Source organism: Dysidea avara, chromosome 4 (assembly GCF_963678975.1).
Source record: "Dysidea avara chromosome 4, odDysAvar1.4, whole genome shotgun sequence".
Taxonomy (NCBI): domain Eukaryota; kingdom Metazoa; phylum Porifera; class Demospongiae; order Dictyoceratida; family Dysideidae; genus Dysidea; species Dysidea avara.
Genome location: NC_089275.1, coordinates 46,695,920 through 46,715,530, shown reverse-complemented (window position 1 = coordinate 46,715,530; position 19,611 = coordinate 46,695,920). Strand labels below are relative to the sequence as shown.

Below are 19,611 nucleotides of genomic sequence, written 5' to 3'. Positions count from 1 at the left end.
AAGACATCAACATACTGTACATTATAGTTAAAGCATTGCTGCATGTGCGAATGGAAAATACAGCACAAGGGGTGTGTCGAGAGGCTAATACAGCATGAGACTAAGCTGAGTGCTGTATTTTCCTCAAGGCACCCCTGAGTGTTGTATAATTTCTATATACACAGAGTGCTTTAAGTGTTATATTGTTGTCTTGCTCGGAGTAGGCCTGCACCGATTATGCCAGCATAATTTTAGGAAGCCAAAAGCATCAGCATAATACCAGCATATTAGGAAAAATGTTTGTGCATTGGTTATGTGAGAAGCCGAACCTCTGCCTATTTTGCATGATGCAGAATGGGATAGTGTGCAAACATGGTAAAAATCAGATTTACAGCTACGTTGTGAAGAAAAGACTAGTTGAAGATCGATATACTCTAATAGAACAGTCACCGCATATTGAAATATCCTAATAGAACATTCACAGATGCATCAGGTACTCTAATAGAGCAGTCAAGACACAATTTTATATGAGCATATTTGGAGCATAATGGTACACAACTGGGCATAATTGGAGCACAATAGGGGAAATTTTGGAGCAATGCTCAAAAACATAATAGGCAATTTCAAAAGCATAATAGGCTCAGGCCTAGCTCGGAGCAATTTTCTTGAGTGCCCACATCGCTTCAATTCTTTTAGCAAGTTGTCATAAAGTAGTTGTAGAACAAACTGGTAGGATTATTTTAACATTTGACAATGTCACGTACGTGATCCATTGTGCTGTCTTTGTGGATTGTTGCTTCGACTTTTGGAGATCAGACTAGCAGTAAGTGTTCGTGTAATCTATTTCTGGTTGTAGAACAACTGGTATCATAGGTTCAAATTGGTTAGTTTTAGTGATTTACAATGCCATGCATGTGATCAATTATGCTGTCTGAGTGGAGTGTTTTCGTAACATTTTTAATATAAATTTTCCACATAGTTGTACTGTATTTGACCAATCATCCACATAACTGTACTATATTTGCCCAAATAGCAGCATAACTGTACTGTATGACTCATACAGTACAGTTATGCACTATATGAAAATACAGTACACGATGTACTTTGATCCTCCCACATAAAGTACAATATTCAGTATCCCAGGCTATTTCCATACCACGCTGTATTGCTTCATTATGATTTTAAAGATTTTTAATTAAAATGTACAATTCACATGCCAAAATATGGCAAAACTTGAAAACATTACACTTTAGTACTGTTATTATTCTCAGCCGATTATTCACATTCCATGGAAATAAAATCTAATAAAGCAGTCACTTACTCTAATGCAGCAGTCAGGAAAGGCTGATATACTCTAATAAAACAGCCAACTCTTGAGCATAATCTTGGTTTTGAAATCATAATTTTGAGCACGAGAACCTTGATTTTTGAGCACTGTTCAAAAAGCATAATAGGTTATTTTCAAAGCATAATTGGCTCAATCCTATTCATTATTAATATACAGTTTTAATGCATTATATCTTGTAGTAAACACTTTCTATAACACTTACCCATAATTTGAGTGAACACTGATGGCTCTAGAACAGACAAGTACAAAGTTCTGTGGCTACAAAATAATCTCTCCTGTCCTCCAACATAACCAACAGTAACAAAACCAGCTACACAACAGTAACACAGTATAAAATCACACCATTTGTGAGCATACAGGAGAAACCACCAAAGTGCAGAAAGGTGTATCCCTAAATATAATAATTGAATAATCAAGATATTGTGCATCAGCAAATATTTCACATTACCACAGCAATACAAGAGGTCATCCATATAAGGTATTCAAGCAACAAGTAACAATAGAACCCATGTATTTAGTAAAAAAGCAATCGATACCTGTAACAAACTCTCTTTAAACTTAATGTATATAGCCACAGTTCCCACATTAAGGTGCTTTCAAGAGGCAATAAGATAGTTTTCATAAGCATAATCCAGAAAACTGGATTTAAGCCTTGGCTGCCTTGCACAAATCGCTGTAACTTTCGAAGCACCTGTTGCAATTTGCGTCGTTCTACTTGTGACATAACAAGGAGCAAAATGATACCCAGGGTTTTACCCTAATGCTAAACAGTAAGGCCAAAACTAGCCACATCAGGGGTTGATTCCGGGAGGGGGGGAGCTATGCTCCTTTACTTTTGGACTTTACTTGACTAATATACTGAAAATTTCTTAGCATAGTTATATGATCACTAATAATACAAATACTCATAAACCCACTTTATGCTAAAGGGTTATGGAACAAGGACCTGGATAAGCATTGGAAGTGTACAAGGTCGAGATACTCTAATAGAGCAGTCACTTAACTACTCTAATAGAGCAGTCACCTAACTACTCTAATAGAACATTTAGCGGAAACATAAAAGTTGGTTCTGCTATGGAATCTGTCTTCACCTATGTATCCATACATATAATGAAGTGTATTGGTCTATTTAAAAGGCTTGATTCATCTACTTTTGTGTAGTTATTGCGTATGGCAATACTTAATTCAAGAATACATGTGCCACTGAAAATGCTCTCAGATTCAATCCCATATCATTCAAATTTCAAATATTTTCCAGTTTCAATTACAGTAGGCTGCAAAAAAAAGTTTACATTTTGTAATTGTAATTACGCTGTAGTAGCGTAATTACAAAGCGTAATTACGAATTATGCTCTATTGGTAACTATGAATATATTGTATATATGGCTGGTGAAAAACCACTTTTTTGCATAATTACGGATTACGGTCAAAATGTAATTACAGTACAAACATGGTAATTACTTAGTAATCACACCGTAATTACAATTATGAAATGTAAACTTTTTTTTGCAACCTACTGCACATTATTATTCTAACATGTAGCTATTTTTGTGTAATTGTGAGAGGATGCATCATACATGTGCTTGGTTGGTTGTCTGAACCTACTGAAACCTTTCCATTAACATAAGGGCAGTACATAAAGTATCTATACAGGAAATAATTATAAGCATTTTATATGGAAATGCCTCCAAATTGCAGTATTTTAGCATCCATTTTTCAAACTTTTCGTGGGTGGGGCATGCCCCAGGCCTCCTGGTTCTTGCATTTCGCATGCTGGGAGGTGTACTTTGCATACCTCCACCCGGGAGATTAATACCTTGAGTTCCCCCCCCCTCCCCAGATCCTCCCCTGCATGTAAGTAACTTTTCAGTAGGAAAACACGCAAACCCTTTATATTCCTTTATAAAATCATCCATAACTCGATGGTGGTTGCTCCTATCACCTTGCAACAAGCTCTGTTTGATTTGCCATTAAATTTTCCAATAGGCCATATACTACTGAGTAAACCCACAATCAAAAGCAAACACGTGGCTAGAATTTAGAAACAGAGATGCAGCTGCTGTGGTTCATCGCTTCATAACAAGTAAGCCACTGTAGTTACACTCAGGGGCGAATCTAGGATTTCAGAAGGAGGGTGCTAACATAATGGTTGATTGGTTAAGAAAAGTGACAACTGGTTAATACAATTAGCTATAGAGTGTGAAGCACAGTCCTGGGGGCATGCCACCATAGATACTTTTTACAAATGTAGCCTATTCAGTATTAAAATTTACAAAAATTTGGCAATATTATTGACTGAAAAATGATGCCACTTTGTTTAAGTGATTCACAATGCTTTCACAATGCCTGTAAAGCATTGTGAGTCACCTAAGTGTAATAATGATGAAATGATACCATTATTCGGTAATACTAGCTGTCATATAAGGGCACAGCCAGTAACTAAAAGTATATTCTTTACATAAAGAACAGGAAGGAGAAGAATGCAGCTATACATGATCAATACTTGCCATTAATTTTGTTTTTGAAATACCTTAATTTAGCGGTACATTAAATTTAGCAATTTTAGAGTTTGGCTTTTTGCTAATTGATTACATCAATTCACGAATTAATAAAATTTATATGGTAAATTCATCAATATGCAAAATCGCTAAATTTAGTACATTGCTTGGCTTAAGGTATAGCTAGTGTGCTTTGCAGTCTCACGGCTCAAACTATAACATCCAAACAGTAAGTGAAGAGAGGGCTTGAGAGGGCAAGTTTGCACTCACCATGCAGTGTGTAGTATGCATACGTAAAATTTTCCAGCTAGGGGGGTCTGGGGTGATGTTTCCTTGGGAAATTTTTGAATATAGCTATCACAAGATTGAATCTGGAAGCTATTTTTAACCAAATACTCTATTGTACTAAAAGATTGTGGAGGTACAGGATGGATGAGTTCAGTTGTAAGCAATTTTAGAAAAGCAGAACTACAGTATACACTTTTAAAAGCTATTGGATTATAAGGTAATACATAATAGTGGATTATGCTCATAATTTTACCTATTATGCTATGCTGCACTGCTCAAAAATTTACTATTTATGCTCAAAATTATGCTCAAATTATGCCCAATTATAGTTCTCATGCTCTGCTAATAATTTCCAGTTTATGGATAAATAATAAGTGGCTGAAGCAAAAACTTACTTGTCAAAATGCATATCACAGAAAAGATCAATATACTCTAATAGAACAGTCAGCTATGTGATTGTTCTATTAGAGTATATCGATCTTTCTGTGATTGCTATTTTTATAAGCAAGAATTCATACTTTTACAAAATATTCTACCTATTATGCTAGCATTATGCTGAATACTTTCAGGCACCTATTATGTTCATAATTATGCCAGCATAATCGGTGGGTCCCTAATAGTGGATTGTCAAAGACATACACGGGATTGGATCTTAAGGTCACTGTAGAGATTTAAAATGACTTCAACTTTGTAGTATATATAGCCACAGACTGTTCTGTTACTATTTCGATCTGACTTTTTCAACTATATGGCCCCATCACCATATTATTTTTTTACAACCGGAGTTGAAAGTCACTTACATATACAACTAGTTTTTGACCACAGCTAACCCCTTATAATGAGACAGCGTAATGCTGTAGTATCATTTTTGAGCTTATAAAGTTGAGCTTCAAGGAATTTGGGAGTGCATGCAAACCCTGTATGAGATTAAATTTTATTAGCTTCAATTGATGTTAGATTCAGATAAATGCAGCATGGAACTTTGGTACTGATAAAGCAAAAACAAACAGTTCCCAGATACTACAGCCTTGTTAACTGTATACATGCTAAGAAAATTAATAAGCATGTTAACCCAAGCATCAATGTAGCAACAACTGAAAATACCCACTATAATATTAAACTATTTGACAGAAGCTGTTCTCAGAAAGTGATCAGTATATGGCAGGATGTTTGAAGCAATGTTAAGATAGCAGTGCACAAACACACTGGAAACTTCTTGAAAAACATTATGATGGATGTTCTATTAGAATATTTCGATTTTTAGTGGCTTTTAGGTTACGTCTCACACCAAAAGTATAATTTGAACTCCTCTTAGTACTTCTAAATAAAGATTAGCCATTCTCTCTTCTCTTTCCATCTTTTCATTGCTCATGCATACGTATAATATGCAATTGCATCTTTACTGTAACTTCTAGAAGCTTCCTTCGGCTTACACATGGTAAAATTTTGGAGGAGGGTGCTACAGCACCCCAAGCACCCTCCTAAATCCGCCCTTGACACTGTTCATTTAACCTTGTCCAGTGAACAGACATTTTAATCAAAGTGTTGTTGTAGGCTATAAGAATTAAGTTATCCCACCTAGTGTTGCCATGCACCTGCCATGCATACCCATACACACATTTCCAAAAAGTTCTCTGCGAATTTAAAGGACAAGTAGAAAGAAAAATTAGATGGATTAAAAGAAAAGCAGTGAAAAAAAGGAATAGATTAAAAAATGGTGAAACAAGGAAGGGCCTGCAGATATACTAGTGGACATCATTTCATTCTATAACCACAGATTAAATGTCCACTAGTATATCTGCAGCTATAGGAAACCTGTGGGCCCTTGTTTCACCACTTTTAGTTATTCTCTTGTTTCATCCCTTTTTCCTTTGATTTCTATCCAACCTCAAATTTTTGCTTCTACTTGCTTGTATACTTTCATGCAACATAGCTAATTATGACTGCACATACTGCATTAAAAGAAAGAATGATGCCATGCAGGCATGCCATAAGGAACACACGTGCCTCCACAATTGATTATGTACTGTAAAGTCGAGTGAGGTGGCTATTACGCTTTGTTTTCAGTTGTGTTCCGAGCATTACGAATGAAGATCATATGAGAAGTGCCTTTGCACTCAATCCAGTCACTACATGTACAGACAATGCAGGTGAGAAGCATGGCAGCTATTCACGGGGAAGTCATATCACACTTTCACAAATTGAGTTGACACCTTGCATTGTCAGCGAAAAGAATCCATGATGCACTCATGTATTGTACCTACTATGGTCGGTGAAAAGGCACATCTCGAATGGGACAAAGCAACATCAAATAGTGAATAAATCAAGCCTGTAGCCTTATACATTGTTGAGTTTGGCTGGAGGCATCAGTCAGTCAGTCAGTCGGTCGGTCGGTCAGGCGGGTGGGCAGGCAGGCAGTCAGTTAGTAGAAAATTAAAAATTTAAATTTCATGTCAAAACTTGTTGGAAGGGTTTGGGATCCTTATTTATACCTCACCAATGCTGCCAAACTATCTTGAAGGAAAAGTGAAGCTGGTTTCTGGGTGGCCAGAAAATCCTAACGCTAATATACAGTACTACCGTACTAGCCTATGTACTTAGTCAAAGAGTAATTGATAACTGCATGAAACAAACTCCCTTTAAAATGTGTTTATACCGTCACAGTTTCCATGCTAAGTACTTTCAAGAGACAATTTAATAGTTCTATACAAGTAGGTTATCAAGGCTCACAGTAATGAGTTGCAGGGGCAAGAAAGTAAAATGGGCACACCTCACAAAAAATAAGGATTAGCCAAGTTGTTTTAATGTAGCAACAGTTTTGCAATTTTCATGCATATGACAATTCAAGTGATATTTACCATTTTAAATACCTGAGATCATGGATGTATGAAAAGTTTTCAACTCGATGTCAAGTAAACAGCTTGTTGTAAAGCCAAGAATTGAGGTGCAAAACTTCCTAAATGTTACACAAATTGTGGTGAGGATTGAAAAACTGTTGTTGCAACACATAAACAGTTCATAACAATGGTCACATTTGTTTGTATGGGTTATGATTATGATTATGATTATTTACTGGAAAGACAGCATAATACAGCTGGTTACATCCAGGAGGGGTAAACCCTCAGAAAGTAAAAGTTAGTTACAACAAGAATATAATTATTAAATTGTCCTAAAGATTCTGCTTCAATAATAGAGTTTGGTAGGTTATTCCATTGCTTGATGGTTCGAGGAAAGTAACTATGTTGGCAAGCAGTTGTCTTGGTTTGAGAGGATATATATGGAGAAGTCTGGTTGGATACACTGTGTTGCATGCTTTTAAACTGTCATAATGGCACAACTCAACCATGAGTCTTGATGTACATTGAATTTGTATAAGCATCAATATACGTATACTTACAAAGGATCATAGCACTAATGACGTGACACACTTCTAGCACTTGAGGATAAACCAACCTGTAATATGTGATATACATGTACAGTATATATAATATATATCAAGACACACGGTAGTGTGTCGTGCGGCCCAAGAAGCCGGCGCGCCACACCGTGAGTATATTAACAGGAAGAAAAAAAAAACATTAACAGGAAGAAAGAAAACGTCATTTTCACACTTTTGTATCTCGGTGGTACCTTATCCGATTGAAACCAAATTTGCTGCAGAGTTGTCCGCCAGCTAGGGGAGTCTACATTCCAATTTTGAAGGAAATCGCTCAAGCCATTTCCGAGATATGAGCGGCCAAAGTTTTTTTTTCTTCGTTTTTTTCCCTTCGTCTTTTCGCACACTTGCAAAAAATGCTATAAAACGCAAATGTATGCTCCGATCGCCTTGAAATTTGGCACACAGAAAGGAAGTCCAAAGGCGAATCCTAGCATCAAATTTGGTGCAAATCCGAAGAATGGTTCAGGAGTTATGACCGATTATTCGCGTAAAACAAGATCGATTTGTTGTCACGCCTACAGGGTAAACCGCTTCATGGAATGAGTTGAAAATTGCTATGTAGATGGAGTAACCATCGTAGGAATGCCTTTTGGTGGTTTGAAAGGAATCGAGATTAAGACCACGGAGATATGACACAAAACCCAACCTGTGTCACAATTATGGGATCGATTTTTAGTAATAAAAAAGTATTAGTTTTTACGCCTACTAGGCAAACCGCTAAAAGCAATGAGCTGAAAATCGGTGTATAGCTGGAATAATCTTCATAGAAAGTCCTTGCAGTAGTATAGAAGAATTGGTACAAACCACTGAGTTATGATTCGAAAGCCAACTCCGTGTAGCAAATGCGAGATCGAGATACTCTAATAGAACAGTCACCCTAATAGACCATTCAGCTAATTTATTTACTCCATTATAGAATTCTATTACATTACAAGTTATTCTGTAGGGACTTCAGCTGCAAACAGTTAATCTTATAGACAGTTCAGCAAGAAGCAAGTCACCCTGTGGAGAGTTAAGCTACAATTATATCACTGTAGAGATTCAGAACATTACAAGTCACACTGAAGAGAGTTCAGCTATAAACGAGTCATGCACCCTATAGAGAGTTCACCTACAATTAAATCACTCTCTAGAGAATTCAGCTACACACAAGTCACTGTGCAGAGAGTTCAGCTACAAACAAATTACCCTGTAGAGAGATCAGCTACAAACAAAACACTTTGCAGAGAGTTCAGCTACAAACAAATCAATGTGATCAGCAACAAACAAATCAACTTGTAGAGAGATCAGCTAGAAACAAATCAACCTGCAGAGAGATCAGCTACAAACAAATCAGCTTGTAGAGAGATCAGTTACACACAAATCAACCTGTAGAGAGATAAGCTAGAAACAAATCACCCTGTAGAGAGTTCAGCTAAAACAAATCAACCTGCAGAGAGATCAGCTACAAACAAATCATCTCATAGACACTTCAGCTACAAACAAATTACCCTGTAGAGAGATCGACTACAAACAAATCAACTTGCAGAGAGATTAGCTACACACAAATCAACTTGTAGAGAGATCAGCTACAAACAAATCACCCTGTAGAGAGTTCAGCTACAAACAAATCAACGTGCAGAGAGATCAACTACAAACAAATCACCCTGTAGAGAGATCATCTAGAAACTAGACACAATGTAAGGAGTTCAGCTACAAGCAATACACCCTGTTGAGATTTCAGTTACAAACAAATCAACCTGTAGAGAGATCAGCTAGAAACTAGACACAATGTAAGGAGTTCAGCTACAAGCAAATCACCCTTTAGAGAGTTCTGCTACAAACAAATCAACCTGCAGAGAGATCAAATCACCTTATAGAGAGTTCAGCTACGAACAAATTGCCCTGTAGAGAGATCAGTTACAAACAAATCAACCAGCAGAGAGATCAGCTACACACAAATCAACTTGTAGAGAGATCAGCTACAAGCAAATCACCCTGTAGAGAGTTCAGCTGAAACAAATTAACCTGCAGAGAGGTCAGGTACAAACAAATCACCTTATAGATAGTTCAGCTACAAACAAATTACCCTGTAGAGAGATCGGCTACAAACAAATTAACCTGCAGAGAGATCAGCTACACACAAATCAACTTGTAGAGAGATCAGCTACAAACAAATCACCCTGTAGAGAGATCAGCTAGAAACTAGACACAATGTAAGGAGTTCAGCTACAAGCAAATCACGCTGTAGGGATTTCAGCTGCAAACAAATCACCCTGTAGAGAGATCAGCTAGAAACTAGACACAATGTAAAGAGTTCAGCTAGAAGAGGTCACCTTATAGAGAGATCAGCTACAAAGAAACCATCATGTAGAGAGTTCAGCTGCAAACAAATCACTCTGTATAGAGTTCAGCTAGAAAAAGTCACCTTGTAGAGAGTTCAACTACAAAGAAACCATCATGTAGAGAGTTCAGCTACAAAGAAAGCACCATGTAGAGAGTTTAGCTGCAAACAAAGCACCTGTAGAGAGTTCAGCTAGAAACAAATCACCCTGTAGAGAGATCAGCTAGAGGAGGTCACCTTGGAGAGAGTTCAGCTACAAAGAAATCACCACGTAAAGAGATCAGCTGCAAACAAATCACCCTGTAGAGGGATCAGCTAAAAGAAGTCACCTTGTAGAGAGTTCAGCTACAAAGAAACCATCATGTAGAGAGTTCAGCTACAAAGAAACCACCATGGATGTAGAGAGTTTAGCTGCAAACAAATAACCTGTAGAGAGTTCAGCTAGAAACAAATCATCCAGTAGAGAAATCAGCTAGAAGACGTCACCTTGTAGAGAGTTCAGCTACAAAGAAACCATCCTGTATATAGTTCAGCTATATTTTAAGTCACCCAGTAGAGAGATCAGCTGCTAAAAAATATCCTGTGGGGAATAATGGGCATGTAATAAATATATGTATATAATTTGTATAAATACTAATAAAATCAAAACTAATTGAAGTATTAAAATCTTCTGTAAGTTCTTTTCTTCTTCCTGTGGTAAATAAAAAAACACATTGGTTAAAAAAGCTCCAAAGCCAGCCATAGGCCGGCTTTGCAGTATACAAATACAAAAAGAAGTGATATCTAATCAAAAACAGCCAAGCTGTAAAAAAAGGTGCAGCCCCCAAAAAGGCCATGGTGAAAAAAGATGTGAAATCCAAGGTGGCGGCCAAGAAATGGCTGTGATGGTAGGTTAATGGTAAAAATTTTAATAACGACAATTCAGGTGAATTTTGGTGCTGCCTGGTCTTGGCACAAAATTCACCTGAATTGTCATTATTAAAATTTTTACCATTAACCTACCATCACAGCCATTTCTTGGCCGCCACCTTGGATTTCACATCTTTTTTCACCATGGGCTTTTTTGGGGGCCACACCTTTTTTTACAGCTTGGCTGTTTTTGATTAGATATATATATATACATATACAAGTGATGTACCCCTTTGCATGATATGGGGATTTAAAGGCACAGCTTGGGGCTGAGAAACAGTTTGATAAGCCAAATCAAACATATACTGTATACATTTTCATAGTGACATAAATCTAAAATTTATTTTTACACTGTTGTACCATGGCATTTGATTCAGAACTGGAAACAGTACCCAACAAGCCAACAAGGCGAGATTATCGTCTTAAAAAAGGCTTTTTTTGTCACTCGTTTTATTCTCAGGACTCGTCTCAGTCAGGTGGGGTGAGCAGTGAGCACTAACTGGAGGCATGCCGCTGAAGAGCCCAAGGTCGCCTAACAGTATGCCTGAAAAGGCTTCAGATAAGTCTGCAAAAGTTGGATATGTTTATGTGTAATGTAGTGAATTAGTTCCTGAAGATTGTAATTGTATTTGTTGTGATTGGTGCCTAGAATGGGAACATAGTTCATGTGCTAACATTAATGAAACTGACCTAACAACATTTGGCATTCGAATACCAAAATGTTGCCTTTTATAGTCATTGCTTGCCCCAGGTTATGGAAGCTTTATTACTCTACCAGACCTATTCTAAGCTAGATAATGGACTTGAAAAATGATTCCGATCAATAAAGAATACGTTTAATACAGTTTGTTCTTACAATCTTACCTCAACCAGTAATGAATTGAAAGTCCAGTTAAGTGGTGCAACCTCTCAAGTTAAGGACTTAATCTCCAACAACAATCTTTACTACAAAAGCAGATCAAATCGTCACAACTTTCTTGAACGATCTGCACAAAAGTCCTACATATGCAGCAGCTTCCCACCCCAGTTTACAACATTCATCAGAGAGCTCCTCTGCACAACTCAGTCTAGGCACAATTACCTGACCAAACACAACCACCTACTCCAGATGAGCTTAGAAATGCAGTGTCATCCATTAATAATGAGGAAAAGAAAAACAGAAACGTAGATTGAACCTTATAGTTCATAACATGGCAGAATATAGTGCAGATCAGGCACAAACTGCAAGGAGCAAGATATAGTTAACATTCGAGATACACTAATTAAGCTCCCAGCTTGAACTCCAACCCCACATTTCTAATGCTATTACACTAGGGAAAAAGGGTGGCCCAAAACCGAGACTCCTGAAGATTACTGTTGAGACAGAAGAAGAAAAAGCTGCAATACTGCGAAATGTCAAAAAGCTCAAGTTACCCTCTACTTAAAAACATTTAAGGCGTATATTCATTACCCCTGATCTTACCCTACGGGAACGGGAAGTAAACAAGGAAGGAACTGTGCTCCGAATTAACTAAATGTAACTAATCTGGAAATCAATTCAAAACAAAACACAGGTAGATGGTGCAGAGGAGAGACCCTCAGATCTGTACATCAGAATTATTTTGTAGAACTACTTTTGATTATATAAATTTCAGTGATACTAGATCTTCCCACATCACTGATAATCAATCTCTTAGTTTAATTGTCTTAAATACTCAAAGTATTTCAAAAACAAGAAAGCAATTTTGAGCACTATGATAGATGAGTTATATACAACCTGATGTTATGATCATTTCTGAAACATGGCTCTTTCCAGACATTTTAAACTCAGAATTTTTCCAAGTGGATATAGAATATTTCATAAAGATAGAGCAGATGGTTTTGGAGATGTACTTATAGCATGTCAAAATGGTATCACCTGTAATGATATTCATATAGACTCTCCTACTGAATTAAATAGTTACAAGCAAACTTACATTAACAACCACCAGTCCGTAATAGTTTGTTCAATCTATAGAACTCCCGATAGAAATATGGTGACCATGGAGAATCTGTTAAATGCTTTTGAAATGTCCAGAAGAGGATGGAATTGAGTGTGTGTGTGTGTGTGTGTGTGTGTGTGTATGTGTGTGTGTGTGTGTGTGTGTGTGTGTGGGTGTGTGTGTGGGTGTGCGTGTGTGTGTTCCCAAGTGTTGCATAGGTTAGTGTATATATTTATAGTCATGATACTTACATTTCTTTTCTTCTAATTATGGAAGCAATTAAAAAGATGATTCCACCTACAAGTTCCAATACAGCAGAAAATATATTAAGGCCTCTTGTAGCAAGTTTGGTCTGGACACGATATTGTGAAAATTTTCCACACAATGGCAGACATACACCACAGTACTCATCAAATTGGTAGTGACAGTCAAGAGACACAGAATCATTTCTGATTGTTCCAACTGAACTAGAGTTATTCTCCTCTCCAAATCCCTTACAATCTGGCAACAATGACCCCTGCTCCATATTCATAGCAATCTTCCACTCAATAGCACACACGTCATCACGAATGTTAACACATTGTTCTCTATTTATTAATAGTGGACTACCATTACTGTCACATGGAGGGTATACATATTGACAAATGAATAACATCACAGTGGCAGAGCATTTTTCACTAATTGAACTAGAAAACATTTTTAACAAATCAAGAAACTCCAAGATTTGCTCTTCTTCTACATCATTGTTAGACATAGTGATAAGAGTGCTGTTAGTATTTGTTAAGAGTTTCAAAGAATGACTGCACACACCATCATAGTGAGAACAATTCCCATCATATCTTGACAAATGAAATGGCTATAATGAAATGACATATATTAATCACCGGTGATCATAAACCATACGTGACAACCAAAGTGTACAGGTATTTCAAGTCAATTTTTGTACTAAATAATTGTAGAACAGCATACTCAAAAATACATAAGTGTGAACGCATCAAGTAAATTTCAGGAATAAAACACGTATTAGAAATCCCGAGAACAAGTTCTTGAAGTTAATTGGTCCTTCATTACCTCGACTTTCATACATTGTTTTCACATATTCATACCTTTGGAATGGTTGGTCCTATCAACAAAAACTAAATGGCACCTTGCTGTAAATGATGTAGCAAAGCTGTTGAATGTTATTTCAAGTGTGTGCACTATAGCATATGAAAGTTGTTGCCATTTGTATTTTGATAAAGAATTTCAATAAAAAATATGTACGCAGTCAAAATTTTACTTGATGCCATCAATTATTACATTAAATTTGCATCAAAACTTAATACTATGTAGCTAATGCCTTGTGTAGTGATATTATTAAATAAAGAGAAAAAATATTGGGTGTGAATAATTCCTGATTTTTACTTGATGCATTCACAAGTGTGAATTGTGCACTTTGTAATAAAAGTATGAAACTTCTCTGTTCGTCTTTAATTCAGTTTTGATAAGTATTTAGCAAGCATTTAAGCACTGCAGAGGACATGTACATGTGCAATGGGAGAGAGTCATGAAAGGAAACCCAGTGGTACGGTATAGGGGTAGACCACTTGAGGTAGTACTTATTATAATTAAAATGTCATCACTTTACAAACCAGGGTGGATTATGGCTATAATAATATATTTTTGATGTATCTAATGTTACTTTTAGTCAATACTAGCATTGGTACCTGCCCTACGTGCAGGACCATGTCCACACTAACTAAAAGTCAAAGCATTAAAATTTAATATCAGCACCATGTAGTCACACAACATGCATGGTGATATAGCACTTTTAAAGTACATGAGCCTGTATTCATTATGTTACCACACAGGTGTGTACATGTAGCTACTTGTCCTATATTATGCAGGCAATACCTGTAACATTATTTAATGACTTTTAACTCACTGACATCAAAAAGAAATGACCATAGCATTGGTACCTGCCTTACAGTGCAGGACTAGCCATATTGTACATGTATATGTTACACACTAAGCTTAAAATTGCCCTATGTGTATCATCTCCACATTAACTATATAAATTTAATGTAATGGGAATCAAGCATTAGACTTAAGTACCATTAATTTTATGTATGTATTGTGCATGATGGACTAACAGCAGAGCTGTGTGTAGCAAGCTAAGGTAAATAGTATTACCACACAGATGATGATGTAATTTATAGTAGTATAGTACCTGTCATGCACGCCATGCATGTAATAATACTCTCTAACATTAACGGGAAGGTATAAAAACTGTTTTATAAAAGGCATGTATGCATTGACTGGTATAGGTGTTTACTTGTGGTTTGCATGCAAGCAATTTACAGAAAAAGTTTAAGCAATTTTTTGCCTACACCCTTGTACTAATTGCACTGTAAATGATGAACAACGGCAGTTAGAAGCTTCATTTAAAAGTGAGATAATTCTTAGATGATGAGTGCTCGTTTGGTACAACAAATGCTTCAATAGTGGCATCAGCTGGCAAGAAAATCGTTTGATGCCAAAGGAATAATGACAGACAGACAGACAACTTTTCAGCGTACACATACACATACACATATATATATATGTATATATAATTAGATGTTTGTAAAAAGACTCAGGTGGTAGCAAGGCCTAGATTTACTGTAGCAAAAGCTAATGTTTGTATTTAGAGCATAATTATATATAACTATGTGAACTGTGTTGGAGAATCATGACCCTATACTCTCTATGTATAGCACCACATAGTTAGTACACCTTACGTCATGAAATTTAAGAAGTGGAGCCTTTATAAAGATTTTACTTTTGGTGTGCTTTATTGATCATTTTGTGTTCAAACTTAGTATATATCATGAAACCCATGCAGCTGCCCTAGCTAGGCCCTACTGAAAGTCTAGCTACATGCACTACTGGTACTATAAGGGATTCTTTGGGGCCAAAAGTAAATGTTTGGATTGTGTATCTAGCAACAAGTGACCTGAAAATAATCATGACATTGACAGTCTGAAACTAATTTCCATGCAATTTTCATAGTATCCAGTGTCTGTCAAAATGATGGCCTATTGCATTTAATGGCCTATTGCATCTAAATTTTGCATTTAATTTGTTTAATTAGTCCAAATGTGCCCAATTATATTGACTAAATAGCTAACTCAACCTGAATGTGTCAGTAGTATACATATAGGCAATTGGCACAAACTTTTAGATAGTCACATTCATATTCTCTACTAACCTGTTGAGAACAGTTATCTATGTCAAGATCATCGATTTCAAGGTCTGCTATTGGAGTAACATCACTGCTAGTAGCATAAATGATGATTGGGATGCAAAAACAAATGAAGATAATTCCACAAACAAAGCTCACAAAAAGTATTTCAAGTATCCTTTTATAGTTACTTGTCACTTTATCCACTTGATATTCAATAGCACCCATGTTTAATATTCTGCATAGAAAAGATAATTATTTGGTGATGCATGCATACTCTAATTGTTGTATGACTATTGTTAGATAAGATGATTCTTTAACTTGTTTTGAACATTTGTTTAGATTGCGTTTTAACAAATTGAGTGTTCTAGATGCTTTAGTGACAACATTTGATATGCGAGGTGACCAAGACAGTGATTTATGAATTAAGACTCCTAGGTACATATGTTGATCAGATATATCTAGGACGTGACTGTGTAGTGTGTAGTCATGAGTGAGTGGTGATAAGGATCTTGTGCAACAAATCACTGTACATTTACTAACATTGAACTTAAGTTGTTAGTAAATGTACAGTTATATATTGCACAAGATCCTTATCACCACCCATATGTTTATGTTATATATCAACTCATCTACTTTCTAAATATCCCCAGTTTATTTAATCAAATTCTTTAAATCACGAATTACAAATCAAATAAAATGAGACGTCACTGGAGTAATCATCGCACCATAAATTTAAGTATACGGAAACTTGATTAAGTATACGGAAAATGTGTACCATATACTTCCGTAAACTTAAATTCATGGTGCAATTATTACTCCAGTGATGTCTCATTTTATTTTATTTGTAATTCGTGATTTAAAGGATGGGGATATTTAGAAAGTATACAAGATGATGTACAACATGAACATATAAAACTGTTGATTGGATGTAAGTCTGATTTGTGAACTGTGGGTGTCCGTGAATCGACTTTTTCCGGAATATACATATTAATTGGAAATGACATTGGAGGGCTGCTGCCACCTGCAGACAAAGAAGCCGAGAAAGCTGATACTTGGTGTCCAAAGTCCCACAGCCTTGAATTATCTGAAGATATAAGTTATTCAAAAATTCATGTTGTAGCTCAAGTAATCACATCCGATTTTGAAGCCTGTCCAATATTAGATGAGTTACTCTATGTAACGGGTACCAACTACTTTCTCGAGATGTGTGATCAATTTTGTAGCTAGTGATCCGAGGGCACCACATTTACAATGCTGCTAACTAAAATTATTATGATTATTATTACGAGTAATTCCAGTTAGCTACGTCTACGTATGGACCCCTATAAGCAGTGTGCAATCATTAACGGAGTCCATAATTATTATTATTTATAGGTAATAATTGTAGAACTCACATGAGTGAGTATGTTACAATAGGTGTAATAATTAGGTTAAGTTATAATGTAGTGTTATTTAAACGTTCCTTAAAAGTATCTAAATTGTTACAACTTATAGTATCTCTAGGTAGATTGTTCCATAATCGAATTGAAATAGGAAAGAAGCTGTACTTGTATGTGTCAATAGCTGTGTCTGGCTGTATAAGGTCACTGCCCCTAGTATGCCTTGTTCTATATGTTATATAGCTACGTAGTGAGACATCCACGTTACTATGAATAATTTTGTGCAACATTAGAAGTCTTAGATGTTTGAAGTGTGTTTCCATGGTATTCCAATTAAGACGTAATAGCATGTTTGATACACTGCTAGTTTGGTAATAATCATGCATCACAAAACAAGCTGCTCATCTTTGTACAGACTCCAGTTTGTTAATTGACTGTCTGCTGTAAGGTGCCCAAGCTGTAGCTGCATATTCCAAAGTGGATTTGACGTATGTAAGATACAGATCTTCTTTGATTTTATGTGAGCAGTTTGTGAAATTTCTCCTTACTAAAACTTAATACAGAGTTTGCCTTTTTGCACACATTGTCCATGTGCCGGTTAAAAGATAGCTTGGAGTCACTTGATACCCCCAGATATTTGGCACACACGACCATAGTAAGTTGTTTTCCATGAAGGGTGTAATTACAGTATTGGGATTTGTTATTGATATAACCATACATTTATCCATGTCGAAAGACGTTTTCCACTTTTTCTCCCACAGTTCCAAAATTTGCAGATTATCTTAAAACTGTCAATTCTCCTAAATAGTATGCAGTCATCAGCGTATAAGCGACAAATAGAACTTAATTCCTGTACAACATCATTTATATATGTGACTGAATTTTGGAAAATCACCCTTATGGGCACATGAAATAGTTAGAATTTTCCTGTTTAGTGAGTTGCTAATAAGAGCAGGACACAGTTTTAAAAATATTTCAATAATTTTCTAGTAATTTAAGGTATTGAGAATGACTTACAACTATTCACAAGTAGATTTCCACTATAAAGTTTGTTTTTTGATCATTCAATATTTTAGGTGTCAAATGCGTCCATGTGGGTGATTTTCCAAAATTCGGTCACATATACGTATAAGAAATAACAGAGGACCTAGTACAGAGCCTTGTGGGACTCCACTTAAAACATTACAGGGGGTGGAGGTGCATCCACCACACACAACACTCTGAGTACATCCAGTCAGGAAAGACGTGATCCAGTTTAGTATATTACCTCTAACTCCATAATAGTTTACTTTTAGAAGTAAGTGACGGTGCGATACTTTATCGAAAGCTTTAATGAAATCAAGTAAAATCATGTCTGTTTGGCTTTTTTGATTTAAATCGTAAGCTAGATCATGGATTGTTTGCAACAACCGTAACTCAGCAGAGCGCCGTTTCTGAAATCCAAATTGCATGTCTGACAAGATATTATTTGATTCTATGTGTGACATGATATTGCTGTACGTATATAATATGTTCCATGACTTTATTACAGATGCTAGTAAGAGACACTGGCTGATAATTTGATGGATCCTTTCTGTTTCCTTTTAGAACAGTGGGCAGTTAATGTCTTTTTCCATTCTGATGGTACTGTACATTTATTTAAGGAGGCAGAAAAAAGTAGCTGGAGATAAGGAGATACCTCAGTTGCTAGAACTTTTAGTAGTTTGGTAAGGATCCGGTCAGGACCTGAAGACTTGGTGGGATCGAGATCATTTAGTAAGGTGGCAATACCAGATAAATCAAATTCAATAAAAGAAATGTGATCAGCAAGTGATTTTTAAAACTCGCTAATTAAAGGGCGTTGAACCATCCTGTTTCGTTTGGAAACTCGAGAATGAAATGAATGCCCTGCCCTTTAGCTAATTAGCAAAAAAAATCACACAAGACGATCGACGTTGCATTTGAGCAGTATAACTATCGTAGGTGATGGAAAAGGAGTCTTGACCTTTCACTCGAAGCATTTTGATAGAGCCATTAATTTTCATCACCACCTAGACAACAAAACTTTCGCTGCGGCAGTTTCAACCGAGATTTCAACAGAACAGAATTTCTAGGATATTTATTTTCGTAATTTACAAATTATCTGCGAAATCTTCAAAATGTTTTTATCCTCGAAAATAATTCGCCCTACAGTATAACTAATCTTAATAAATACTATATTACTACTTACTCCTGGCCATGCACTGTAGACCTTCAGCATACACTAGATCTTAACGACTACTATAATACTGTACATAATATGT

General features: G+C 36.2%; 1 protein-coding gene across 2 annotated transcripts in view; it reads right to left on the bottom strand.

Annotated features, from left to right (window-relative positions):
• The window catches only part of LOC136254272 (uncharacterized), an 83,130-nt gene that overhangs the window by 48,279 nt on the left and 15,240 nt on the right, over positions 1–19,611 (bottom strand). For both annotated transcript variants that reach the window (XM_066046939.1, XM_066046938.1), the window contains exons 2-5: positions 15,975–16,185; positions 12,997–13,601; positions 7,511–7,566; positions 1,530–1,637 (exon numbers count right to left, since the gene is read on the bottom strand). In XM_066046939.1, the coding sequence (XP_065903011.1) occupies positions 1,530–1,637; positions 7,511–7,566; positions 12,997–13,601; positions 15,975–16,175 (970 nt within the window). In that variant the 5' untranslated portion in view covers positions 16,176–16,185. The remainder of the gene's footprint in view (positions 1–1,529; positions 1,638–7,510; positions 7,567–12,996; positions 13,602–15,974; positions 16,186–19,611) is intronic.